General features: G+C 48.3%; 1 protein-coding gene across 2 annotated transcripts in view; it reads left to right on the top strand.

The window, feature by feature from the left end:
• Positions 1-27,839, top strand: part of PI4KA (phosphatidylinositol 4-kinase alpha) — a 2,470,135-nt gene that overhangs the window by 1,276,033 nt on the left and 1,166,263 nt on the right. For both annotated transcript variants that reach the window (XM_069619956.1, XM_069619957.1), the window contains one exon: positions 3,482-3,574. In XM_069619956.1, the coding sequence (XP_069476057.1) occupies positions 3,482-3,574 (93 nt within the window). The remainder of the gene's footprint in view (positions 1-3,481; positions 3,575-27,839) is intronic.

Raw genomic sequence — 27,839 nt, forward strand, 5'->3', positions numbered from 1 at the left:
TGGACTCAGGGCAGCGCACGCTCCCTGGGCCGCACCCCCGTGCGCCTCTAAATTTAAAGGGGAAGAAGGTTTTTTCTGGTGAAAAAGGTTCCGTCTCCCGTCCCTTAGAAGGGACGCCCATGCAGTATGGAGGAAAGGGGACTATGGACTAAGAGTACGTTAGTCACTACGGTGAGTAACTTATAATGTTTGCAGTTGGCTGGAACAAACCTTTTTCAAAATTTCTGCTAAACAAGCAAGTCTTGAAATGGGGCTGTAGTAATTAGGGAACTCTAGATCTAGGGTTTCTTCAACAAAGGAGTGACCAAGAAAGCCTTCAAAGAGGATTTTGCTCCATTGCCATGTGTGAATGCCCCCCTCCCATTCTTTTTCTGGCTAAATCCTTGCTGACGGTAAGTTGCACGGGCAACGTATCTCCAGGAGGTCATCAAACTGTTGCTTGATATTTTGGCCACAATGGCATGGAAAGTATATGTCACATGCCCTGGCCTACGCAGTCTGCAAAAGCTGCAATGTAGTGCTGAAAGAAAGGTTACAATGTGTTAGCCTCAATAGCCTCACCAGATATTTTAAAATTCAAGATCCAGTCCTGGTATGGCCATGTTCTAACTCCAAAAAGAAGAGTGACACGAAGACTTTTAAAATGGGAATGGGAAGCAGAAGCTCGATACGGGTGCAGGTAATGTGGAGATAACCTAATAATAAGTACATCTTGAAATGTAAATATGGTATTAACATAGCACCCTTTATAACACCAGTGCTAAAGCACTAATAGAGTAATAAAATATGTGGGTGAGCTGATGAGAAAGACTAGTAGGACAGACTCTTCAGACTAAAGATAAAGACGCTGTAGATCATAAAATAGTACATTAAAGTGACAATCCCAATAAGTGAAGACTTAAAATAGGCAGGCAAGAGTGAATAAGATGAGCCTACTTGGAAATGCATAAACATTGTAACCTCAAATTACTATTTTTTTTTTAAAGGTGTTAGGCAGAAACCTGTGCAGTTCCCTTAGGGACCACTGCAAAAGATTTAAGACTACAGTGTTTGGCAGTAAACCCACTTGGTAGCAGTCTGTACCACACAGATTCACTTGGTAGCTGTGGCTGAGCATTCAGACTTCCCTCAAGAAGAGTTAGGCAGTAGGTAGAGTATACACAGTAGGTACAGAGATACAGTGGCACAAGCAAACACTGACCAGAGCTTTGGTGTAAAAGTATATAATTATTTATTTAAAGACACACTTGTAAATTACACTAGCACAAAGGGAAAAGTAAATTCAGCACACAGTCACTATTATAAACATACAACCCTAATTACTTATTAGACAAGTCTTAATGAGAAACACCACTTATTTTCAGACAGAGGTGAGCGCTTAACATAAGATGGCACTCTACTAAGTTATTAAAAAGGAAGGGAAAAAGGCAGAGTTATGGAAGCACACAAATTTTAATACTTTTAAACGAACCACAGTAAGGCAGGATAGGCAGAGTTCTACTGGAGAGCAAGGAAGTCAATTTCAAGGCCCACTCTTGGAGAGGGCAAGCAGAAGGGGTCCAGGTTCACACAGTGGGGTTATTGCCAAAGAGTCTTGTAGATAGTTCGCACACAAAGAATGAAATTAAAGTCAGGAAAAGTTAGCTAGGTTGTCCTAGGCCAGCCCAGGTTAGAAAGTCGAGGCTTTGCCGTCACCCCGAACGATCTGTCGCAAGGGAAGCCAGGCGGGACACAGTACCTTAGGTGTGAAGGAAGCTCCAGCGGGGGCAGTTGTTCCTGGCAGCGGGTGCAAGACGGTGTTTCGTCCAGAGGAAGAGGAGGTCTTGCCGTGGAGGAAAGATGAAGGTCGTTGCACTGCCAGGGAAGAAACCAGCCGCAGAGTTCTTCGGTTAAAAGGTACTACCCTTCTCTTCGCGGTAGTGGTAAGCCGTGGTATTCCGGTTGCCTGGGTGCTTGGCACGGGCAAGGCAGCCACGAGATGCTCCAGGAAGGTGAAAAGAAGGCAAAACTGGTTATCCACACCAGTCAAAGGAAGAAGACTCTCCGGACTGGAGATCTCCTGTGTCGTCGGGAAAAGTGGTGAGATGGTTCAGCAGGGCTCCACCGGTGGTGTCGTCGTTGCAGGTCGGCTCAGCTTCTCCCTCCTCGGATTCTTAGGTCCTGTGGCAACTTCTGAAGTTCCTGTCCCCAAAGCCCTGCTTTTATGCAGCAAACCCCCATTCATTCAGCCTAGCTGTCAATCAAACATGCTAAGTGGTGAGCCGGCCGGCTGGCTCACCACTTGGCCCAATCACACAAGAGTGCGACTTGAGTTGCCAAGGCAACTCAGTCCAGGGTGCCTAAACCCCCTCCCACACCCCCTGTGGTACCCAGACAGAATGGCACTACTTTTGGAGGCTTCTGTGGAGAATCCCGCCAAAAAGTGGAACAAAGGGCTCGACTTGGGTTGGAGTCACAGAAGAGAACACAAACACCATTTTAGAATCGAGTTCTGGCAAAAAATACCAACCGGTGAATTAATATTAAATAAACCGGCGGTATGTTTGAGGCTATAGGAATTAAATAATTAAAGTTGGTAGCCTCGAACAATGGGAAAATCCCATAGAGATATATTCGCGGTCGAATATAAAAAGTAGTATCCACTGCCACCAGCCAAAACTTGATCAGAGGACAGAGACATGCCCCCTCGAACAACAGACCCAGGGGCAATCGAATTGCCCCGACCAGTACGTCCACAATATGATGGTTTGTACTGGTTTCTGTTCATAATTTGGGACTAGCAAAGCCAATGGTGACTTTACATGCCCTGGGAGACAGTAGTCAGTCCCAGGGTATGGAGTCTATGTTTGGGAGTCGCTACGACACCCCCTGGGTTACGGCACGGAGGGTGCTGTGTAACCCGCATCAAAAACACTTGAAACCCTATGGAGTAAAAGACCCCATAGCCCATAAAACACATGTAAAGACAAAGGAACACCTCAAAAGGAACACCTCAAATCATGTCTAAGAGTGGGAGTAAAAGAGTCTCACTCTTAGCAGGAGAAAAAAAATAAACCCCAAAAATCCAGCAAAGCTGCTGGGCGACTCACTAGGTTAGGGAAATTAACCTTTACAGAGAATTCTCCCTAACAAAAGGTGCAAAATGATGATTGTACATGTAATTAAGCTACATAACGGATCTCAAGGTTTTATGTCCATAGAAAGCAGGTGTGTGGATAGCTTCATGGTGTTAACAGCAATGGTTTTTTAATGCAGGTGTTGCCTGGAAGTTCTTATGTGAGCGCACTGTTCTTTGGGCCCTCATTCTGCTAACTTCTCTTTCATCAGTCTCCTTATTGGTTGGCCTATTACTCTTGCCTGCCTCCAAGGTATTGGTCTCTTCTCTCTCTGGAGGCCCTTCTCTGCACTGCTGTGTACACACTGTAGAACTGGCTGTCTAACCAGTGGACCAGATGAACCAGTGTGTTGTGTTCCCATGTAGATGACCCAACTGACGGAGCGCCCGGCCTGCGTGAAGAAAGATTACTCCAACTTCATGGCTTCTTTGAACCTGCGAAACCGGTATGCTGGTGAGGTAAGCCTAGCCATGTTTGGTGCTGATGGGTGGATATTTTATGCATGGTCATGAAAAGCAGGTTTGGTTGAAATTGTATATGGAGTCCAGCAGATATGACATTTGTCAGCTTTAATGCTCTGTTCCCTTCTAATGGTTGTTTCTGTTGGTGAATCCCCCATCAAGACAGTCCTCAACGTGAAGGACATATGCTCACGTTACTCTTTTCTCTTGTTTTCGCTCCTCCCCTTTTGGTTTGGGTATGCCTGCACCAGAAAAGTATTCCCAACACGAATGCTGTAACTTTCAAAACTTTGTAATAGGAGCTCCCTACATGAGCATGCCTCTGTGTACCTAGCCCTATCTCCAAAAATGCATCACCTAATGTCCCTCCTCAGTTCCTGCTTTTTTCCACCCAACGGTTGAACAAAGGTAGGAGATTCGGCTAGTACTTTGACTTTTTTGGTTGTTGCCTTTGTTTTGCTGACTTAATGCCTGAAAGGCATATTATTTTCAAATTGTATTTTTAATACTGGCTATGCCAGCCGCACTATCACTGCACTTCCTGTTAAAAACTGCTTTCAATAGATGCATTAGATGCGTCACCGTACCTAGAGAAAGAAACTTTATACTTACTGAGTTGTTTTGCCCTCCTGGGACCGACTTTTCTGAAACCTACACTGTGAGTACATATCTCTGGCATTGGGGTGGTGGATTATTCAAGATCCTTACCCTAAGGTGGTTTGTGGTCAAGATTATGCGTGGGCGGGTGGGTCTCAGTGTAATGGCAAGCCTTTCCACTGTTCTCACCTGGGTCGTGTTCTGCGTCTTCAGAGTGTGAAGATGTTGGATCATGTGTCTTATTCTTTGACTTTGTCCTTTCCGATGAACTCTCCTTGCTGAAAAAAGGGCGTTCCCTCTCCACAGCAACTGCACCAGTCTGCGATCACCAACTAGCTCCAGTGACTGCAAAAGGAGACGTCCAGAGATTGGGGAAAAACAACAGAGATATATTGTTCCTGTTGGTATTCCGGAATGCCAAGCTGTCGGGCGTGCCAGAATATTGGAAGTCCACAATGAGGTTAGCAATGGAAGCGGTAAGTAACAAGACAGAGCTGTATGAATACGCACCAGAGCGTAATGACAGCTAATCCAAGAGAGCAGAGAGGAGCAGGGCTTTTCAGAGAAGAGAGGCACACCAGTGTGCAAGGAGATCTCAGTAACAGGTAAACAAAAGAAGCAGGGAGAAACAGTGCTGTAGTGCAACTCTGGCAGAGTGGGAGAAAGGAAGGCGGGGGAACCCAGAGCAAAAGTAGTGGAGCGAACAAACAGGCAAGAGCGCAAGCAAAAGGGAGCTACTTACACTAGCGTTGTGAACCGAGTAAAGTATAGGGTTGCAACGCGGTGATCGCTGGAAGTCGTTCACAGATGTTGCATCGGCCATCTTGAAAAACGCTACAGCGTTTGCAGGGGTTCAGAGCTAGAGTCTAGAGGCACGGTTGAATGTAGCCATTTCCAGTTCCTCCATAGGGAATAATGTGGTGCTGTGACACTGAACTACATCGTCCGGTTGGATTCCATTGGGGCTTTTCCTGCTTTGCTGCACTGTCTACTGGAACTCCTGGGTCTTGAAACAACCTTGGTTTTTTTATGCATTTTAAAGATGTATATTCCCCTTCTGCTAAAATGAATGCCCGATTACAAAAGCTATCTTTGGCGACGCTGTATCTATTTTCGCCTAACGTGTCACACCTTGCTTCTGGAACTTGCTGCTTGCACCTTTATAACGACAAGAAACATTGTGACAAACTTTTTCAGTGACTCTAAAATGATGAAAACATATCTAACTTTTTTCTCTTTTGTATTTTTGGGGGTTCCCGCACCCAAACCCCCCTGTTTTCCCTGCTTTACTAACCCTTCCCAAATCTCCCTGCCCTTTTTAATCCTTTACACCACCCCCCATATACTTTTATTAAAAATGCAACATTTGTCGTTATTTATGTTTCACTGAAAAAGTTTCACTATTTTAATTTGGTCATAAACACTGTATACCCTTGATGCGCTCTGCCTTAATGTCTCTTGTCTTCTGGTTCCCTATTGCTGTGTTTTAGTAATGTTTTCCAACTTCTGGAACCTTCATTTTCTGTGATGTGTGCTTCAGTATTTTTTCACATGCTATGTCCTGGAGGTCTATAAATACTCAGGCCCTCGTTTTGAGTTTGCCGGTAGTTTGGTGGTATTTCAGCTGTACTACCGCCAACATCGATTATCGTTACTGCCACTTGGTCCCATGGGATAATTTCCACGGGATTACAAGTGGCAGCATGGGTGTAAATCACCATTTTCGGAGTCCATACGACTCCATGGGTTTTTTGGAAGAACTAGCACCAGCGGTAGTTCCGTTGTAGTAATTCCACCTAAAACTGGCAGTAGAGTGGCAGATTCACCTCCAGCTATGTGCTGGAAGTAAATCCTCCAACCCACCGCCAATCTCGATGTTCGGCGGTGCGGGAATGCGGCAGTAATCGAATTACCACTACTTTCCCGACAATTGTTCCCGCACTGCCAACCTTGTAATGAGGACCTCAGACTTTTAGTGTTGCCAATGGGATCCTGTAAAAACTATTTTAACTGTGTGTTGTAATGTCCTGTTCTCTCCCCACCTCTTGTCCTTGTATGTATTGTGCCTACCACTCGGTAGTAGACCTATAATATAAAATGCATGGCTGAGATGTGTCTCTAAGACATTTCATTTTTAAAGTATTGGTGGGTTTAAAAAGGCTTCAAAAAACCCCTTTCACCTTAAATGTGAAAGTAGGTAATCCATTTGAGCAAAATCTCACATTCCACGCTACCCAGTAGCCATCAGTGAAAGTTTACGTCCAGTTCAGCGCCACATCATCCAGGAATTGTGGGTATGCAAATTATCCCAAATGCAAGCCTTTTGCTTCAGGAAATGTTCTTTGTCTTATGGCAGTGCTACTTTATGCATAGTTTAATCAACCCCAGACAGACATTTTGCAAGGCTCCAAGACCACCACATATCTGGTTTTACCCGTATTAGGGATAATCGGGGCAGTATAATCTTGACAGCTTTGTGATTGGGGCATATATACAAAGCAACAATCAACTTATGGTGGGTTTAAAATCACGTTGATCCTGATTTTCATCTGGATTGGGCTAGGAGAATGTGGTACCCAGAGTTGCTGGACATGTCTATCTGCCCTCTATGGCGCCTCCCAAGGAGAATGGATTTGCCCGCTGTTAGAAGGGTGGGTTCTTCATCCATACCCCGGCAGCCTGAACCTTCATGCTTGGCTACTGAGAGGGTAAGATACAAGGAGAGGGACTTGACGACATCCTTGATGTTCTTTTGTCAGGCTGGAGACCCACTACGAAGTCCATTTATTCCTGCAGGTGGTGTGTATTTACGACTTGGTGCTGGTAGAGGGACCTGGATCCTTTCTCCTGTCCTTTATCCCCAGTGTTGGAGTTTCTGCTGTTCTTGGCTCAGACGTGTCTGTAGATTGGCACTGTTAAAGGTTACCTCGCTGCTATTTCGGTTTTCAAGAGGTCCCCAGAACAGGGTTCGTTCTTCACAATCCCCACTGTTATGCAGCTCCTGCTGGGTTTATTTAACCAGTTTTCTCCCCGCCAATTTGTGGTTGCAGCGTGGGATTTGAATTTAGTTTTGACATTCCTTATGGGTGCTCGGTTTGAGCCACTCCATTCCTGTTCTATTAGATTACTCTTCCTTACAGTGATTTTCCTGGTTTCCATCACTTCCACGAGAAAGGCGTGACTTTGAGAGTGAAGCCCTCCTTTCAGCCGAAAGTGGTCTCGGATCTCCATCTCTCTCTGAAGACCCATCTTCTTGTGTTTTTTCTTCTGCCTCACCCTTCCAAGACAGAGGAACGATTTCATCAGCTCTGGCATGTGCGAGGGCCCTTAAGTTCTACGTCTCTCGAACGTGGGAGACTATGAAAGATAATCAGCTTTTCGTGAGTTACGCTAGGTCTCGTATTGGAAAGGCTTTGTTCAAACAGACCCTGTAAAAGTGGACCTGTCATATCCCTCAGGAGGCGGTGGTCTCTGTGGCACTGTTGGTCCCATGCTCGCATAGCATACATTTTTCCTTCCAAGATGGCGGGGGTTAGTTGCTGCAACATTCCAGCCTTGCAGAGCATAGCATGCACTGGGGCTCCTCCACCTCTGAAAGGACCAGCTTATCCGCATTCCTGGACAACGCGATCGGATGCGTCGCTACTCTTCCTAACTAACACTTCGTAAGTTCGTACTCAGGCTTACTTTCTACTCTGTCTTCAGAATCATTCTCTCTCACCCCCTCATTGTTGCTCCCTATTTTCAGACACTCCTTTCATTTCAACTCGCAATTCTTTCCGAGTCGCGCTGGATCCCTCTCCCATTTCTAACCCGCCTCACGTTGCTCTCCGAGTCTTGCTTCCACAGTTCAATAACAAAGGGATCATTAATCATCTGGTACGTGATTTGAGGTCTTTAACATTACGGAATCCAGGGATTGATCCACCGTTTAGCGGCATACGGCTCTCAGCAGCTTACAGCGATTACTAATCTCTTTTGCTGTACCTGCGTCCTTCTCGCTTTTGTCTCGTCAGAGCAAGACACGACACCAGATATACTGAACACTTCTTGTTTTCAATCTAGACGCTTACTGTATCCATATTTCTGAGGCTTGTGGAATCTGCTTAGATCACATGCTGTGCATAGGCCGACATCTAGTGGAAGCTGCGGAGTATTAGTTTGTTTTTCAAAACTCAAAAATGGGCATCGACACAGGGCGAGCCAGTAATACTACCCATAGTGTGACGTCCACTTTTCCCATGATTCCTCACTCGTGTAGGACCCTCGGATTGTTTTTTTCCGCCATACTTGACGGAAGCATTCCGCAGAGTTCCCTGGCTTTCAGCCATATTTTGCTAAATATCATAATATTTCCCCGTTTCTTCCACTCCCACGTCGAGTCATTGAAGTTTGAAGCTCGACGCCGGTCCGGAGAAGAAACTACCGTCGAGAGCTGCACAACTGACTTTGGGCCTCGGAAGGCCTCTGGCCTTGGCCCTGCAAGTAGGGAGAGTGGGGGGTGGAAACATACTCTACACTCATCTACATATTTCCTACACACATTAGCCCGCTGCCACAGGGTGCGTATGGAGGGTACCCCTTTCAAATTCTGCCCCAAGTGCAAACGCAAGTATCCTTGGGTTGACAAACACGCCACCTGTAGCCTCCGTTTGCCGAGGGACCACCCCGAGGCGAACTTTAGAGCGTGTAGCCGGTTCAAGGCTAAGACACTAAAGGACTGCTCGACCAAACGTTGGGCCCACCATGCCAGTCAACGCGAGGCCATGGAAGCGGAGGGCACCTTCAGTGATGGCAGCAACGCCGTACTTCGGACGGCGAGGGCAACGAGGTGTCGAAAGACGGCCAAGCGCAAGACCCCGACCTCCGAAGGCTGTCCGGCAGGGCAGTTCTGGGGAACACACCCGGCGACACGAGAGCTACCCACACCTCTTCCACACCTAAACACTCGAAGTCCAACCGAGACTCAACGCATGTGTCGAGTTCTCGGAAAGAGGCACACAAAGAGCGGTCCACCGAATCTGTGTCCTCTGGGCATTCTCGGTCAAGATCGCATCACGACACCAGGCAACCATCCACAGTTGCCAAAAGTGCCTCACTCACCAAAGTCATGGAGGTACGCTTGTCAGAAGACGAAGCCGACCGCCAGCCCTAGGCCGCTCACCAGGAGTTGGCGCGGCCAGACCGTTCGGCGGCTGCTTCCGAAACCCGATGCCCTCACTCAGAGGAAAGGGACACTACCCCTGAATCTCGACGCCAGGCATCGAAAAGCTCTGAGAGGGTGAAAACACTTTTCCACTCATGGGGAAGGGGGGAAACCATCTCACCCCTCTTCTGCACCACAGTGACATAAAGACAGTTCTAAGTCTTCTGATAAACAGCTATTCAAGACCCCTGCACAAACCCATAGGTCCAGTCAAGTCATAGAAGGGGAACCCTCTCAAGAAAGGGTCATTCCCAGCTCCAAGAAATGGACCAGTGAGGATATAGGTGAAGAGAATGCCACAAAAACAGCTACCCGCCTACACACCTACTAGGTGTGACTGGTTGCAAACTGTGCTACCTTTCATGTCGGTTGAATAATTACGACAGAAGTAATAGAGATATACATCTTTTAATTTATAGAAAACACTCAATAAGATTTATATTAAAAAAGAGACAAAAATGCATTTTGTTTGTACATAACTTCACATAAAAAACATATAGTGGAAATCAATATTTTTTAACCAAAAACGATTTTTTTGAACTTAACACAATCATCATGTACTGGTGATGTTGTGAGGTTACCAAAAGTGTGAGGTGAGAATTTTGTTGTTGCATGAAACCTCGGAAAACAATTTGTTTTTCCTTGACTCTGTCGACAACAGAGAGTGTGTTTCTGGGTCCTAGCGGAAATTAATTAGACAAAAGAACAGGCTCTGTAGCTGGTTTTTAAAGATGCTATCAAGCGTGTGCTGGACCCGTCTTCAGGACTTTATATGCAAATGTTCAAAATCTGGACTTAACATAGGAATCGAATGGAGTCTTTTTTTACACAAGTAAGGCACTATCATTTTTGTATATACCTCAGGCTTAACATATTTGTATTTACCACTACATGTTAAGCAAAGAAAAAATACACATTCGGCATATGTCTGAATATTTTCACTTTTTTAACAACTTCACTTGCTATATGGAAATGTTGCGATATGTTTGCAACAGTTAATTTAATCGTCCATTTGAACAAAAGATGCATAGATGTCAGTCAGCCTTTCACCATCTATTCAGTAAATTGGTAAACTATAACAAACTACAGATGACAATTAAGTCGCCCTTTCCTTCGTGCCTTGAACAAATTTTTGTTTTTCTTAATATGGCAGACATAATGTATCAGCTTCTCTGCATGCCAGCCTTTCTTTGGTTGGTTGCGCCCGCCATTTTTTATTCCAAGATGGCGGACGCTCTTAATCTTTTTGCATGCACAACGCTGGTCTAGTATCTCGACACGCGAGCGCGCAGATACTCTGCAGTCACCGGATGGGACTCCAGCCAAGCACTAACAGCGTTCAAGAGTTAGAGCGCTTCGCCCCGCACGAATGTATTTACAGTGTAAACTTTGATAGACAGCCCCTTTTCTACAACTACGGGTTGTTATACCTCTGTATTTACATTAACAGATCAGGCGACCACCATACTCGGACACGATGGGACAGGACATGTAAAACCGTGCCTGCGGTCCACTGAAGCTGAATACAAGCACATTTTGCTCGGTTTGAAAGGTATGCATTCACTTAAAAAACAACACAGATAAAATGTACGCTAGATGATGCAGTTTCAGACAGCAGTTGTGCCACTTGAGACAATCGATAGTTTGTTCAAATCAAAGATTTTTTCTCTGCCGTCTGTTGAGGTTTTCCATATGACAAATAGAGAACGTATAGATAAATCAACATTCTGCATACAATGAATTTAGTCAAAAAATTGGAAACAAATATCTTCAAAGTCTATTTGTTTCTTTCAGTTCTAATGATTGTGAAGAATCACAGTTTGGACCATTGAATTTTGTCCACATTCATATTTAATTCAAGGCCACACACGTCAACCAAGCTATTAAAAGGTTAGTGGAACCAGTTGCTTGTGCACACCAAAAGAGATACTACACTCCTGTTGTACTTTTATCCTGTTACCAATACGGCTGTTTTCGTTTTGGTTTTTAGATTGCCATTTGTGAAGGGAATCAACCAATGAACCATTTTTGACATCCAAACGTTTCGCATGACTACTCTTCAAGAGGTAATCCCCCTCCTAAAAAAAAAGGGAGATTACATGCCAACATTGGATATGAAAGATGCCTATTTTCATATATCCATGTTCCCAGCGCACAGAAGATTCTTGCATTTCAAGGTGGACAGTCAGCACTACCAGTTCAAGGTGCTGCCCTTCGATATAGCCTTGGCTCCAAGGGTATTCACCAAGGTACTGGCGGTGGCAGCGGCACACCTGCGCAGGGAGGCAATCCCGGTGTAGCCTTACCTGGACGACTGGATCATCATGGGGGAGACCCCAGTAATTTCCAGGTCCAACATTCAAAGAACGATCGACCTCCTCTTCGAATTGGGTTTTTCCATAAACGAGAAAAAATCAAGTCTGGTCCCAAGCACCTCCAAACAGTTCTTAGGAGCTGTCTTAGACACTCAAAGGGGTTGGCCTTTCCATCAGAGGAAGGAATTCGGAATCTACTACTGCAAATTCCTTTTTACAAGCCCGGTCACCAGATAAGGGTGTGCAAAGCGATGCGTTTGCTAGGCATGATGGCGTTATGTATTTACCTGGTCCCCCAAGCCTGCCTGCGCATGCGACCCATGCAAGAATGGTTGACGAAACAGTGGTCTCAGGCAAATGGTCAGTGGGACGATCTAGTGGTCGTTTCGCCAACACTTGTTCAAAGTCTTCACTGGTGGACAAGAGAGAACCTGTCAAAGGGGAAACCCTTCTACGATCCTGAAGTACCGGATGTAGTCACTACAGGCGCATCCCTGTCAGGGTGGGGAGCACACCTCCTCCACCACACAGCTCAGGGTCTCTGGTCTCACACAGTAGCCAAGAATCATATCAATCTGCTAGAGCTTCTGGCAGTATTCAGAGCGCTTCAGGCGTTCGAACCCCACCTGTTGAACCTGTCAGTGCAGATCCTGACAGACAGCACAACAGCAATGTTTTACCTAAACAAACAGGGAGGGACTCGTTTGCCAAATCTGTCTAAGCTTGCCCAGAAGATTTGGAGATGGGCACTCAGACGGAATATTTACCTGTCATCTCAACGTGTTCCAGGGGATCTAAATTCGCTACTGGACGCTTTAAGCAGAGATCCCCTCCCAAAAGAACATGAATGTTGTCTTCTCAGAGAAGTCATAGAAGACATCTTCTCACGGTGGGGTTTCCCCACTACAGACCTATTCGCCACAAGCGAAAACAGGCAATGCCCAGAATTCGCATCCAGGTTCACCCAGCCAGACTCCAAGGGGGAACGCTCTGTGGATGAACTGGTCAGGAATGACTAGCGGTGTGCGAACCCATCAGACTCCTGTGCTGGTACAACCTACTGTCCCAGCACCAAGGACAAACAGTGCACCCTCAACCCAACTCAATGAACCTGGCAGAATGGCTGCTGAAGTCATAGATTTTGGACATCTCAATTTACCACAGAGATGTATGGACATCCTAAAGGAAACCTAACACGAGGCACTGTTACTTTGATAAATGGAAAAGATTTGTTATCTGGTGCCAGAATAAGCAAATCAACTCTGTTGATTGCACTCCTTCCAATATTGTCACTTACATGCTCCACCTGCTGAATGCAGGCCTGGTATTTAACTCACTAAAGGTACATCTGGCAGCGATGTCAGCCTACACCACTTCCCACAACAAGGTTTCGTGGTGGAAAGTACCAGTGGTTAAAGCCTTCATGGAAGGTGTAAGAGACTCCACCCTCCAATTTCAAACCCACCACCTGGTTGGGACCTTAATGTGGTACTTGATAAGCTCATGGGCCCACTATTTGAACCCATGCATAAAGCCAGTCTCAAACACCTGACCTATAAAACTGCCTTCTTAGTAGCCATTGCATCCATAAGAAGGGTCAGTGAAATGCAGGCTCTGTCAGTGCAGGATACTTTCTTTACTGTTCATAAGGATAAACTGGTTCTACGAACACACCCTAGGTTCTCGCCTAAGGTTATTTCTAAATTCCACGTTAACCAGTCCATCGAGCTTCCGGCCTTCTTCCAAGAACCCAATAGCTCTGCTGAGTTGAAACTACACACTCTAGATGTGCGAAGAGCGGTCCTCTACTATGTAGACAAGGCCAGACCGCTAAGGAAAACAGACCAACTGTTTGTCTCCGTAGCTACAGGCAGAGAAGGAGATTGCGTCTCTAAAGGTGCCATCTCCAAATGGATAGTCAATTGTATCCAACTATGTTACTCCCTCTCTGAAAAGACTCTGCCTTTTATGCCAAGAGCCCACTCTGCAAGAGGCATTGGGGCCACTCTGGCTTTCATTGCAAATGAACCCCTTGACACCATTTGCAAAGCAGCTACTTGGAGCTCTAGTCACACTTTTACTCCGCACTACTGCATTGACACTCATTCCAAGACAGATACTCAAGTGGGACAAGCGGTTCTAAGACATCTGTTTGCTCATGACCCTTCTCACATCCCACCTCCTTTTTCTAACACTGCTTGCTAATCTATGTACAGCATGTGATCTAAGCAGATTCCACAAGCCTCAGAAGGGATACATTACTCACCGTAATCGTATTTCTGATGCTTGCATCTGCTTATATTCACATGCGACCCGCCCTTCCTCCCCTCTAAGAGAAGGCGCATGGATGCTTGCAGTCTTATCTTACTATCTATCTGCTTGGATAATCTGTACTCATGCTACTCTCATGCTACCTCATAACAGAAAAAATACAATCTGAGGGTCCTAGACGCATCCGGGATCATGAGCACAGTGGACGTCACACTAGGGATAGTAGTACTGGCACGCCCTGTATCGACGCCCATTTTTGAGTTTCGAAAAACAAAGTAATACTCGGCAGCTTCCACTAGATGTCGGCCTGTGCACAGCATGTGAATCTAAGCAGATACAAGCATCAGAAATAAGATTACGGTGAGTAATGTATCCCATACCTTCTCAGTCTGACAACGTTTCTCTTACGGTTACTACAGCCCCGAATGCTCAGAACATGGCATACAAGAAAATAGGCGCCACACTAACGTGCCATTCACATTGAAGGTATTGTTACTATTTCTCTCTTCCTTCCTTCCTACCTCGCTCTGACTCCTCCTTCATATAATAATCCATTTCCCTTATTTTCTTACTCTTGTCTTAGACAATGTATTCCTGAAATAACGCCCAGCTCTTCACAACATCCAGGACCGACAACACTCCAGAGCTGACAGGGTTTTCTCCCCCAGAGGGTTTTCCTGGAACACTCCTTTCCTCCTGGCCATTTAAGCCGTGGGAGAGAAAGGGTTGTATCAGGGGGGCTACTACTAATCAACACGGCTGGATCGTCGGGACAGGTCGGTGGATTAATACTTCTATTGGTGTTTTTGATGCTTTGACTCCAAGTTGTCGATTTACCTTGCAAATATCACAGGATCATTCTCTGCATTTTAGAATGCTATGATCTGATGGTGAAGGATGTGCATGAGGCTCTCGTAGCCCAATCTACCTGAGGATTGGTTGCCATCTCTGTTCTGCAGAGGGTAGTCCCTATTCTGGACATCTGCCAACCTGGAATGTGGGCATCTTTGCACACATTTGGAAAGCATTGCTGCTTAATTCCCCTGTGGGGCAGGATGCCTGTTTTGGTAGGGAAGTCCTACAGAGTTTTCTGGTTCTTGTGGGTCCTTGCTTCCTCCCTCCTACAGATTACGTACTGCTTTGGGGGTCTAACATAGATTAGGAATCTGTAGGAGGAAAGAATCGATTAGAAGAACAGATTACTTACCTCTTCGTAATGTTCTTTCTGATGGATGTTCCTCCCATGGATTCCTCATTGTCCTCCCTGCCTACCTACCCCTTGCAGCAGCTAGCTAGTACACCATCGGTTCTATGGTCCATTAGTGTCGGAGTGCTAGGGTTATAGTGTGGAACAGAGGTCACAGTGCATGGCGCCTCAATATATACTGGCCCCCACGTCATGTCCGGGGGGGGCGCGTAGTGGTGTCGGACGGAGCAGACTTTGTAGCCCCACCGGTGGAAGAAAAGTTTTCGAAAGGCACTTTTGATCGGATAGGATTATCATAGATGAGGAACATCCACCAGAAAGAACATTACGGAAAGGTATGTAATTTGTTCTTCTCCTGATTGTGATTACATTGAAAATATTAATGAATATTCTTGTATAAAAAGAGGAATTTTTTTTTTATTATATATCTTTTGGTAATTGTTTTATCGTTTTGTATTTCATAATTATTGAATTGTTTTGTATTCGCTGGCGCAGGTAAACTTGCAGTGTTTTTTCAGTTTTTCATTGTCAAACGTCCTTCATTTTTATGCAGTACAATAGTAACAACCTCAACAAATCTCTATAACATTTGTGTAGTGTCCCCATATCCCTGTAACATTTGAATTTTTAAACTGGTCCATGGCTGAGTTTCTGGCCCTTTTTTATGAATCCGATCGTTGGTCCTCAGTCCTTTGGCGTTGCTTGCCTAGTTGTCTGCTCTACTCCTATTTCAGTAGTGGAATATAACGGTGTACCCATTGATTCCTCTTTAACTCTTACTTGAGATCTTCCAGCTGTGGTCCAATCCTCCTTTTTCAACTTTAACATCTCGGCAGAATTCTTCATAACTGTTACTTTTCAGCCATAGTTACTTTTGTAAACCGTTTCATTTCCACTATACTGGACTGTTGTGATTGTCTTTCTTTTCTGCTCTCTGTACAGCAGCATACAGACTTTGGGGGTCATTACGACCCTGGCGGTAGGGGTTCAACGGGGTCGGTAGAGATGCCGGCCCCCTTAAACCCCTACCGCCTCATTACGAGGTCCGCTCGCGGGACCCGCTAAGGACGCCTGGTAAAACCATCATTAACGTGCCCGTTGTTAGCATGCTCCCCATTCCCATTGAGCCCTATGGGGCTTGAATGGGGATGTACAGGGGTCGGCTTCCCTGAATGGGAAATACCGGGCTCTCCAAGGTCAGAATGGCCCGGTAATTCCCCATTCAGGGAACCCAGACCTGGTACCCGGAATGGGGGTAGCCATGTCGCAAATAGCGGCATAGCTACCTCCAGGGACGTAATAACCCCCTTTGTGTGCATAAAGTGAACGTTGGACTACTTATGGGCCTATTATCATTATTATTGGTATTTCTAGAGTGCGGACCTAGCTTCGGGAAGCAATGGGGCGGTTTACAATTGTTGGGGCGAGAAAAAGGTTTGGGAGCATAGAAACAAGGGAGTTGGGATCTAACAGCAGAGGGAGTGCAATAGTCAACAATGGATCTACAAGTGACCAGTGGCGGCTGCTATAGCAGGGCGGCCGGGCGCCGCCCCCCCAAAAAAGGAGAAAAGAAAGAGGAAGCTAAAAGAGATTCAATCTGAGAACTTCCATGATTGAATCTCTTTTAGCTTTCATTTCCTTTGCCAACAGCGCGGGGGCGCTGTGGCAAGGCAACACTAACAAGGGCCAGGCCCGCTGCTTTCACAGCGGGGCGCGTCCTGTTCTACGCTTCCTTCTTCAATAGTGGAGTGCGTGGAACTCGGAGCTCCACGCACTCTACGTAAGCCCCCTTAATTAGAAGGCTGGCGGGGCGCTTCAGGGGTGGCCCCGCCAGTATAAAATGTGCGTAAACAGCGCACTAGTAGGTCCGGTCATCCCTCCCTCATCACTGAAATTCCCTCCCCTCCCCTGCATGGACACAGTAATGTCATTGGCTGTTTGCCAGCCAATGACAACCCTTGCATTGTCTGGCAAACAGCCAATGACATTACTGTATCTATGTGCTGGTGCAGAGTGTGTGTGGGTGCGCCTGCGCCACCTTCACACTCTCTCCCTGCCTGGCCTTGATTCTGTCTGGACGACGGCCTCACGAGAAGACCACCACCACCACCAGCCCAGCAGAGACGGCCTGGACCCTGGTCCACGACACGAGTTGCCGGCGGGTAAGTAGTGGTCCACTCCCAGCCGATGTTGTTTGTGTTTTGGGCCTATGGGGGGGGGGGTCCAGGTCCACGGACCACAGCCCCAATCAGCAACCCTGAAAGACGTGTGCAGGCCAGGGCCTACGTCTTTCAGTGTTGTTGACTGCAGTGCCGTCAACTTAATGGGGGGGGGGGGGCTGAGTCTCCGGCTGGCCTTGGTGGTAGCGGGCCCGGGCCCGCCTACCACCAAGGCGGGGGCTGCCTGGCCTGGGCCTTTAACCCCCCGGTCCGTGGGCGAAGGCCACGCGGACAGCAAGGCCCAGGCAGGCGTGCGTGCTGCTGCCCAGTGCGGGCCGCGTAGAAGTAAAAAAATGTGCCGTTTTATATTTTCGGCATTTTTCGACAAAAAATGCCGAAAATATAAAACGGCACAACTAAGTCACCAGGGAGAGCCAGATCCCTGGCAGCGTGAGGGAGAGGCCTGGCCGCCTGCGGCTGGTGCGGTGCCACTGCCTGGTGGCCAGGCCTAGCAGCATAGAGGGGTCGCGTGCGTCGCGGGCCGCGGCCCTGCAAACCATGCAGTGCAGCACCAGTTCGGGTAAGGTGCCAAGAAGAGTGCCCATGAAGTAACCAGCCACGGATTCCCCATCAATGGGCTTGTTGGTGCCTTATGTCCAAATGCACCTTCAGTGCTTCAGTACCAGGGAATTCAGGCCTCTCCTCTCTCCTGGAAGCTGGGGTTAACCGTGCCGCCAGTGCGACGATCCCGACTCCTTCACCGATGGACCTGCTGGCTGGGGGAAGCGTTGCCGGGCAGCACAAAAATCCATTCAGCCCATAGCACTGTGGTCCACGTTGCTCAGGCTTCCTTTTCCACTACTCCCCCGGCACGCCAGGAGGATGGGGGAGGCCCACGCTCCGGAGTCTCGACCCTGGCTGCAGCTTCAGTTAAATTGCGTGGGCAGCGGCTATCTTGTCAACAGCCACCCACGTTCTCCCACCGGAACCGAGGTGTTCCGTACCAGGCCACCGGCAGCTCGTTTCACGTCAGAAAAGCACCAGATCAGTAGCTGCAATGTCCCGCTGCAAGCAGATGTGTTTTGTAGTTAAATTAATTAAATATTTGTCTAATGTTGACAAATTGCGCTACAACTGTTCAATGCACTTATTTGTGATGTAGTAGAAAAACAGTACTGTTGTTATAGGCTTATTAGTATTTTTTCTAATATTGACGGCTTGCTTTACATCTGTTTCTACTGAAAATATTTGAATTAGTCCAAATTGACAGACTCAGTAATTATAACCTTTTTGGTATTTAATATTGATCACAGCCGACTGTGTTTGCCTTGCTCTGTACAGGGGAATAACGGGCAGCACTTGTCTTCTTTCTGCCTGAAAGAAATGTTAGCTTGGGATAGAAGAAAAAAAAACGAATATTAATTCCGTTGCAACTTGCACCGCTCCTGCAGGGTTCGGAAGTTGGGATTGATTGCGAGCCCGTGCTTGATTGTTTGTGTGAGAGTATTTGTGTTTCCTTTCATCCCTGTGCTGTGCATGATTGCATGTTTTATACTTGTGTTTGGGATTGCGTATGTTGTGCCTGTGCACTTTGCTTATTTGTGTAGGTTTTTTGTCATTGCTTGTGTGGTTGCTTCTCGGGGGAGGTGTGAATTGGCCATTCCTTGTGTGTGTGTTTGTGTGGGGGGTGCTGCTTTTGTTGTTTTGAGTGCATGTGCATGGTCGCTTTTTTGTGCATGGTTGGTTCTGATTGCCTATGTGCCTGTGCGTGATCGCATGTGTCAGGGTTTTTGTGATTATTATGCCCGTGTTGGTGGCTGTCTTTGTGTGGAAGAGACATGCTTGTTTGGCTGTGTTTGTGTGTGTGTGTGTGTGTGTGTGCGCGCGCTCATGGTGGAGTAATGTTTTACTAGGCGTTTCCTGCTAAGGCCTCATATCATATGTCATGGGGTGGCATGTGCATGGGGGTAGATGTGCAGGTTGCACGTGCCTGTGTGTGGGTGGCGAGGGCTTGTGGCGGCCATTTTGAACCCCTCTCTACTTTCAGGGAGATCAAAGAGTCTTGGAATAGCAGGGCCTCGGAATGGGAGCCGTCCCAGAGTACGTTCTCACTTTCTGCGGCATTGAGCCACAGCAAGGCTCTGCCGCAGGAATATTTATTTTACAAATCTCAAATAGGCTGCAGCATATGGAATGTGTTGTACATGTCAGCGATGGAGGCTAGCACTCCAGCCCCTTCATGAGGTGCTTTTTCCCCCTTCATGCCCCGCAGCAGGGCGAGTACTGTCAACTGTGGTCCCTCCATAACTTTTGTGTCCCCTTGAATGTGGTCACCACTCTGGGAAACCTGGTAGTTTCATTAAAGCACACAACATCGTTGCCATCTCGCATCACACCTGCAGGGGAGAAGAGGCCTTCCCTTACAGCCCTGATACCCATTGTGAAAGATGGGTGAATCTACCGTTTCTGTTTATTGTTACTGCAAAACACATACAGGTTGAAATGCTTACAGTGCCAGTGAATCCTCGAAATCTATAGCTCACTGATAGATGGTGGAACTTTTATAACGGTTTGTTTTTAAACATATGAACAATGACCACCCCGTGGGGGGGCAGGGAGGGAGGGAGGGAGTAGCTACTGCATGAGATCCCTTGCGGCATGGGTACCCACGCAGTGTACAATTTGGATGCCTCACTCTAAAAGAGCATGTGGATGCAGGACCCCTAGGAACTGTCCAGCGCACTGTAACCATGTATTTCCCACCTCTATACGTAACGTCTCCCCACCCCCCCTCTCTTTTGGATCTGCCAGAGCACCTAGAGACCATGCAGATGGCAGCGGTGTGTGGTAGAACCCCCAGTAGCATGCATTCTAATGCTGCCAAAGCAAGAGGAGTGTTCTGAGGTTCCGGGGCATCTGCAGTGTTCATGTCCCCTGGCCCACGCATCCATGTCAAGGGGAAGAGGACATGGTGACATCTGGAAGTGTCAAGCACCCAGGTACTAATGGTACATCTCCTTCTGGACTCTCAGGCCTTCCGAGTGTACTTGTGGCGATGGTTAGAGGCAGCTGCAGCTTAAAGGGGAAATGGTAGAATGGCCATCAGAAGGGGACAGGAGGGGGAATTGGTGCTACAGGGTCTCGGGAGGAGTCAGGGGCCAAGCACATACATGTCCTCATTCTCAGCCTGACAGATTGTGGCAAAAACACTGGAAACGTTTTTCTGCATTTTTCCCAACATCCACTAATTTCCCATTGTCTGTGGAGTCCACATGTGGTTCCCACATAACTGCAATGCTCTAGGGACATCACATGTGTGGCTGCATGCTCCAGATCCAGAGACCGGTTGATTGCGCTCTGACTGCAGTCCCTAGACAGCAGCTGCATGTCTGCGTAGCTTGTGCATCACCTCATCCCTTTGCGAAATGCACAGACATGAGCACTTGGCAGGCAATGTTAATCCTGCGTGGTGTGGTGTGGGACAGCAAACACAGTGACGTGAGCGGGTGTCCTGGTGCTTCGCGTACCAGTATCCATTGATTCTCCTGACCATGAGTCAGGCATTATGTAGAGTTGGGACAATCTGGAGATGTTGCACTTACTTGCAGTAACCTCAGGAAGGACCTGTGCTGGTAATCCCTCAACCACAGCCACAGGGTGTAGATCACAAGGAGAAACCCGGATTCCTATGATATAATGACATGGGTTCTTCTTCCCGTCCTATTCCCTGCTGGCTCTCCTGAGAGAAACAATTTGAGGCACTGATCGCATTATACAGCAGAGCACTCATGGCAACAAATGCTCGCTTGATTTCATTACTGTACCATGCCACCATGTAAGCATAGGAAAGACACTTGCCAGGCACAGCTGTAGCAGAATTAACTAGCCGTTGTTGTAGAAGCCGATTGAAACATGGTGCAAGTTCCTGGGCATCTAATAGCAGTGCCTGGCAGAAGCTTACACCGTATGCACAAGGCCAAATGTTGGCTTTGTCAATGCTTGTGTTTGGGATCTCAGTGCCTTTGCCAATGCTGTTTTTAACAGGACTTCAGCGAAGGACACGCAGAGTGCTTATAAATCGGGTGCCTGAAGGGCTGCAGCAAATTAATTTTGTAATGTGAAGATTTTAGCTTAGTTTCCCCTTTCAAATGCCTAAAATCCCACCTTAGTAAGAGGATGAACGCATGTGAATGCCAGTAACAGCATGACAAAGATATGTTTCCATCATTACTGACTATATAATGAATTTCTTTATGCATACACCATAGTACCAGCTATTCTCAATACAAGCTGCTGTAAAATACACCATCACACTTGCACACGTAAGAATAGTGTACCACCATTAATATGTAAAACCGAATGCTTTTTTCTTATTTCGGTGGGTTTTTTGGACAGTAAATTGCACATTTTGTAGGCCATTTTTCCAAAGATTTCGCGGGGGAGAACCCCCCCGCACCCTGCTTGGGGGGGTGGGCTCGTGCGCTGCGCGCGCTCACTTCTAAATTCGCCCTGGGAAATTTACGCCCCACCAGCTTTCAAACTCACCAGCCGCCACTGCAAGTGACCATGGAGGGAACATAGGGGATTAGATCATGCAGGCTCAGGTAAGGTGGGAAGTGGATGGTGTATCAACCTATGTGTTGGGGAGGAACCATTACTTGAAGAGGAGGGTCTTGAGCTCCTTCCTGAACTGTATAAGCGAGGGGGCGAGTCAGATGTTGGTGGGGAGGAGGTTCAAGAGTCTTGGGGCATGGACAGAGAAGGTTTGTCTTCTGCTTGTTTCCTTCCTGCGTGAGGGGGGTTCAAGTATGCTAATTTCTTTACTTCTGGTGGATCGTAGGCCTTTGGAGATGCTGAGTTGCTCAGTGAGGTAGCTTGTGGACATCATGGTGACAGCCTTGTAGATGAAGCTGCAGGATTTGAAAATGATACAGGCTTGCAGCGGGAGCCAGTGCAGTCGATGAGGGTCGGGTGATGTAGTCTAATTTGTGTAGTCCTTTGAGTTGTGCTGCAGCACATCTCAGGAGAGGCAGGGAACGTTGCCATAAGGTCTTCCAAAAGGGCATTGCCACTCTACAGGTGGGAGAGGAGCAAGGCTTTGACAGCCGATCTGAAGTTGTTTTCTGAGATGAAGGGGTGGATTTATCGCAGGAGAGAAAGTTGGTACCAAGCAGTTTGTGTCTTCCATTTTATGTCCTGTTTGAAGGATAGGTTTCTGTTGATGTCGAACCCAATGCACTTGGCGCAGGTGGCCCGCTGGGGGTGTGAAGCCCTCTAGGTGCATAGCAGAGAGTCATGTCTGGATGTCCAGGTGTTCGTGTGTGTTTCTATAAAAGGTAGTTACTTTTGTTTACACTAAGGGACGGTGTCAGCAGGGATTATTAGAAACCGCCCTGTGTGAGGATTCTTAGAGCTACCCGATACTGATCTGGGACAGTCCTCCTCTCAGGGTCTTCATCCCACCCAGGTTTACATTGTCTAGGAGTTTCATAGGGGTTGTGGGAAGGTGCTTTCTCTGATGTTGGTGATGGGCTGGTGAGCCTGTGAGATCCTCCACCTAAATCCTCTGGGCCCTAGGTCGTGAAGCAGGTGGTGGCACCTGACCCCCATGGTCACGCCAAACTCATATCTATGGCTCATTATCACAGGTGCATTTAAACCAGGAAGTGAAAATCATGAGAGCAGGTGTTCTCCAGCATGGGGTCTGGCATGGATTCACATGATCATGAATATTCGCCATTGTCAGCCTGGGAATCCTATGTAAAAAAGATCAGCTGTTTCGCTTTAGCCTGAGAACTGCATTTCTCTTCTAAACCAATCACTGTCCTCTGGGTCATACTGCCCCCATCCAATGACAGTTGTCTCCCTAAGCTTCACCCATTGTGGCAATCTTCAGATTTGTACCACACGTTTCAGTGTTGGGAGTCCTCTCTTCTTGCTCTTAAAGCCTTTTTGGAATTTCTAGTTTTTTCGATACAATAGATTTTTGACCGATTTGGTTTTATTGTTTGACCGTAGGTCGACTCCCGGCAGCAGGGATCTTTTGTCTGCGAAGATCAACTTTCATCGCAGATCTTCTTTTTGAAGTTTTTGAGAGGCCCAGGAATGGGCCTACTTTGCACCTTCCACCATGTCAGAGGAGAAGAGGAGTCTCTTTAAAATATGCACGAAATGTGAAATGAGAAATATTTATGTCGAAGATCGGCATCACAAATATTTGCATTGTCTGCATCCGGACCACGATGAAGAGGGATGCAGAATTTGCTGTGTTTTTTTTCTGAAGAAGACGAAAAAGGACTGTTACAGTAGGTTAGCAGTGTGGCTTAAATTGGGGCTCTGCCTCCGGACACGGTCATGCCTCACTCAGGAACGTCCGGTCCCATGAGCTACTCCCTCAGAGAAGGTCCTTTGAGGACTCCCCATCAGGGGGGGAGGGTCCAAAAGAAGGTCAAGCTCCACGCTATGGATCCCGCTGGATTTGTTGCAGATCCCAATTCGGGAAGGGCTTGATCACCGTTGCTGTCTACATCCACAGCAAGCCTGGCAGTAAGTGGTCCTTTTGAAGCTTGATTGTCTTCGGACAAACCTGCAAAGGAGAGGTCCTCGGGTGGCTCCTCTCGTCCTCTGTCAATGACACCATCAGCGACCAAGATAACCTTGCCGACGCTCACAATCCCGCTGAAGAAAACTTTGACATCCACCTTGTCGATGACTCCATCGACGACCATCACAACTTGGCCAAAGGAGGGCCTAGCAACAAAGTAGGTATCTATGGTCACGACAGCAACCTAAGGAGTGACTTTGCTTCCACGGCGTACGGCCTCGGTGGCAGCACTACCAATGATATCCGCTGGTGCCCCTGTTATGATGGCGGTTCCTATTGTCGCCCCTCTCCCGAAGGAGTCGGAGAAGGGCAGGGAGCGGCTACCACCTGCAGAACCCTCCCCTCACCTCCCCCAGCCCCACCCAATCTAGGGAGAGCGATGACAAAGGATGCATCAAGGGAGCCCATGCACATCTACACAAGCTCCTACGATGACAACTTGGCCGAGGACTACTACTACTACTCAGACCATGAGGGGGGCCGTGAGACTGTGTCCATAGAAGGATCTCCACGGGAGGTACCCGGATCGCCAATAGCCCAAGGAGGCGCTGCAGCCCGAAGCCATTGCCGGCTGCTCCATCTACCCTTCAGCCAGCGCTCAGGGACATGTTGTTGGACATCCTTACGACACTGTACACGCTGGTATCGGAGATACAGCAAAGGTTGGCTGGTGCATCTGCTCCGGCCCAGAGTCCCACAAGGCTGCCTATCAGGGGCCCGTCCAGGCCAAAGTGCAAATCAAAGGACCCGGCATGCCTGCGGCATCAATGGACACCCCCACCGCCTCCGCATTGGGTGTTGACCCCTGTAGTGGAGGAGGCTCTGCACACTGCCACAAGTACGGACACTACGGTGACTCATACCTATGAGTCTGATTGTTAGTACCAGCAGATGGGGAGCAGCTGGGTGCCGACCAGCCCGCCAGGGCTTCACCACCAGATGAGGTTAGTTCCTTTCATGCCATAATATTGAGGGCCTCTACCCTCTTCAATTTGGTGCCGGAGGAGACAAAGGAGGAGGGATTCCTTTTCCAATGCCGGGAATCCAGGCGGAAGACGTCATGTCCATTCCTCTACTAGATGATGTCTGGGAGGCAGGTGTGGCCTTAATGAAGATGCCAAGTACCGCGCCTCCCAAGCAAGAAAGGTTGGAGAGGAAGTACAGAGGCCCAGACTGTCGCCCCAGGTGCTTGAGGTCACAGCCTTCTCCTGACTCTGTGCTCTCAGTCGCCGCCAGGAAGTGCTTGGCGAATCCATAGTCTTTGGCCATGGTGCCCTCTGACCAAGAGGGGAAGAAACTGAATGCGATGGGCAAGCGCATCATTTACACCACGGCCTCCACCTTCAAGGCCGCTAATGCCCTGACCATCTTATGCCGCTACAATAGGAAGCTGTGGTATAAGTTCAGATCTATTTTGGACTTCTTGCCGGAGGACAAAAAGGTTGAGGCCCTGGGCCTTTTCCAGGAGGGTGAAGTGTCAGACCACGACATCATGGTGGTTTTGGACATCGCAGATATCGGGTTCTGCTAGATGGGCAACAGTGTCCCTTCGACGACAGGGGTGGCTGAAAGCCACCAACTTCAGTGCGGATGTCCAGTCCAAGGTGGCGGACATGCTATTTGATGGGGACAACCTTTTTTCCAAGACCGTGGACGAGTCTCTTCGGAGGATTAAGCCATTGTCCTTAAGAGGGAGGTATGGTAGGTTTTGCAAGGGTTATAACGCCCCCGGCAGGGGGGGGGGGGCGCTAGAGAGCCCGGCCAAGATGGCCGCAGGCCCGTGAAGCTCCTCTGCACCGGAGAAATCCAGTCTTAATCCAGCCGCTTTCTCGTTATATCTATTCCCCAAATGAGCTTTGCCGAAACATAAACTACTGCGGCATCACATGGTGGCAAATCCAAAGAAAATCGGACCCGAGAAATCCTGATACCAGCTGTGGTGCGCAGGCCAGAAAGAAACGCAGAGGGAGCTTGCGGGGGAGGTGCCTAACCAACTGGAGGCTAGGGTACGAGGCTGCCAGCCAGACCTTGCCTGCGATTGGGGCCATTCGCTGCCTGGGACTGCTCCACCTGGTATTGCTGGCGAGGTTGAGAGAACGCTGTACTCCCCATCAGGCGAAGCACTGCTCCAGAATACGAAGACCCAGAGTGGAGAACGACCCCTGCGGGAGCAGGAACCCGTGCAGGGTGCCGGCAAGCCTTATGGAGACCATGAACTGCAACCGCCACCTGCTGCAAGGAAAGCGAACCGAGGGAACAGGGACCGGGAGGGACTGAGGCCCCCTCCAGTCGCTGGAGGGTGTGGGACTGCTGGTGACTGGAGTGGGCCAGGAGTCGAGAGTCTGATGGAACAGCGGCTCCTCTGTCCGTACCCTGCCAGCGCCAGCCCGTAAGGATCGAGCAGCAGGCTCAACCACTGAGGCGGCGGATCCTGTCAGCGCCAATGAGGAGAGGAGATCTGACAGGAAAACTCAAGTAAGTCCTCCAGGGAGGAAGCCCAGAGAACCAACGGGGGGTGTCCTGAACCCCTGTGCTCCGTTCGCATAGAGTGGGATAATGTGTGCCTGATCAGTGGGGGTAAACACCCACTGCTCCCTTCCGGGACCAGACACTGGGCAGTAACCCCTCACCCCTCGTAACTTGAACTGGCCACATAAATTGGGGTGGACAAAACTGACGCTCACCCGGAGCCAAAGGGGTCAGAGCACATAACGTAGGACATCCCAGTGGAGACGCTGTATAACCGCTGCTGGCCAGGATTGGACGTGTTTGGTCCAGCGTAGCCTGTGAGCCACTACATAAGCAGAACAAGCCAGAGGTTCACAAGGGGGAAGCAACACCTCACAGGAAACAACACTTGAGAAGTGTACCGGAGCTGCTCTACACACACCCCGATAGATTGTTGTTGCCGCGCCCATCAGCTGTGAGACATGCGGTTCCCAAAGAACTCTGCTCCAACGACCCAACAGCACAGGGAGGTGGGCTAGTCTTACAGCCTGGCCCGGACCCAGCCAAGCCTCAGCGAGCCCAGCAATAATCAATGCGGCAAACCACTGCACTATGCCTGCCACCCATGAGGTACAATAAATCGGGACCCACACCACCCGATCAGCACAACCGCAAATCAGCACATGCAAGATAGGCCACCGCAGAACAAGGGCGCCCGGCCGGTGGACAGTACTGGTGCAGGCTGGGGGTCCCCTGAGAGACACCCCCACTAATTGTGAGACTCAAAAGTGTACATGTAACGCTCGCCTGATTCCCACGGAGGCGCCGGTCTTGGCAGGATGGTGTCTGTGACTCGAAAAGTGAAGTGCAGGACTCGATTGGCTTCCGGGGCTGAGCCTCTTCGCACTGTATGTCTAACTCGAAGAGTGAGATATTTGCAGGTGAAAGAATATGGGGTTAATGATCTGGGGTTGTCGGGTATCTCTCTCCCTTTCCCTTCCTCGCTTTTCCGTGGAGCCCCAAGGTCAACGTGCTCACCTTAGATAGGTGAATGCTGGACTCTCCATCTGTGTCTGGTGCAGGGTGCCGTTGCCAGTTCCTTCACTGGGTGAAACGTAGGCCTCTTGACATCAGACAATTGCTACCGTCGTTAACTGCACGAACGGTGAGTTTCCGGACACCTTTTAAGTCCTTAGTCTTTAGGTGCGTGGGCACGTTAATGTGGAACAGGGCTCTGTATAATGCTTTTTCTATTTGTCTTGCAGGGTTCTTGAGGTAGAAGATGGTGTGAAGAAAGCCGAAGTTCGAGCCAGAGTCTTGGAATGACGCGCTTGGAAATATGTAAGTAAATGCCGGTTGCCTGCTTTTCAAAAGCTCTCTAACTGTCTCTTTTCCCTTGCAGTTGTGAGTTCGGGTGTTGAAGAGACGCTGGAAACGCCGGAGTATTTGCAGGCG

Source organism: Ambystoma mexicanum, chromosome 10 (genome assembly GCF_040938575.1).
Source record: "Ambystoma mexicanum isolate Mex_15411 chromosome 10, UKY_AmexF1_1, whole genome shotgun sequence".
NCBI classification, from domain to species: domain Eukaryota; kingdom Metazoa; phylum Chordata; class Amphibia; order Caudata; family Ambystomatidae; genus Ambystoma; species Ambystoma mexicanum.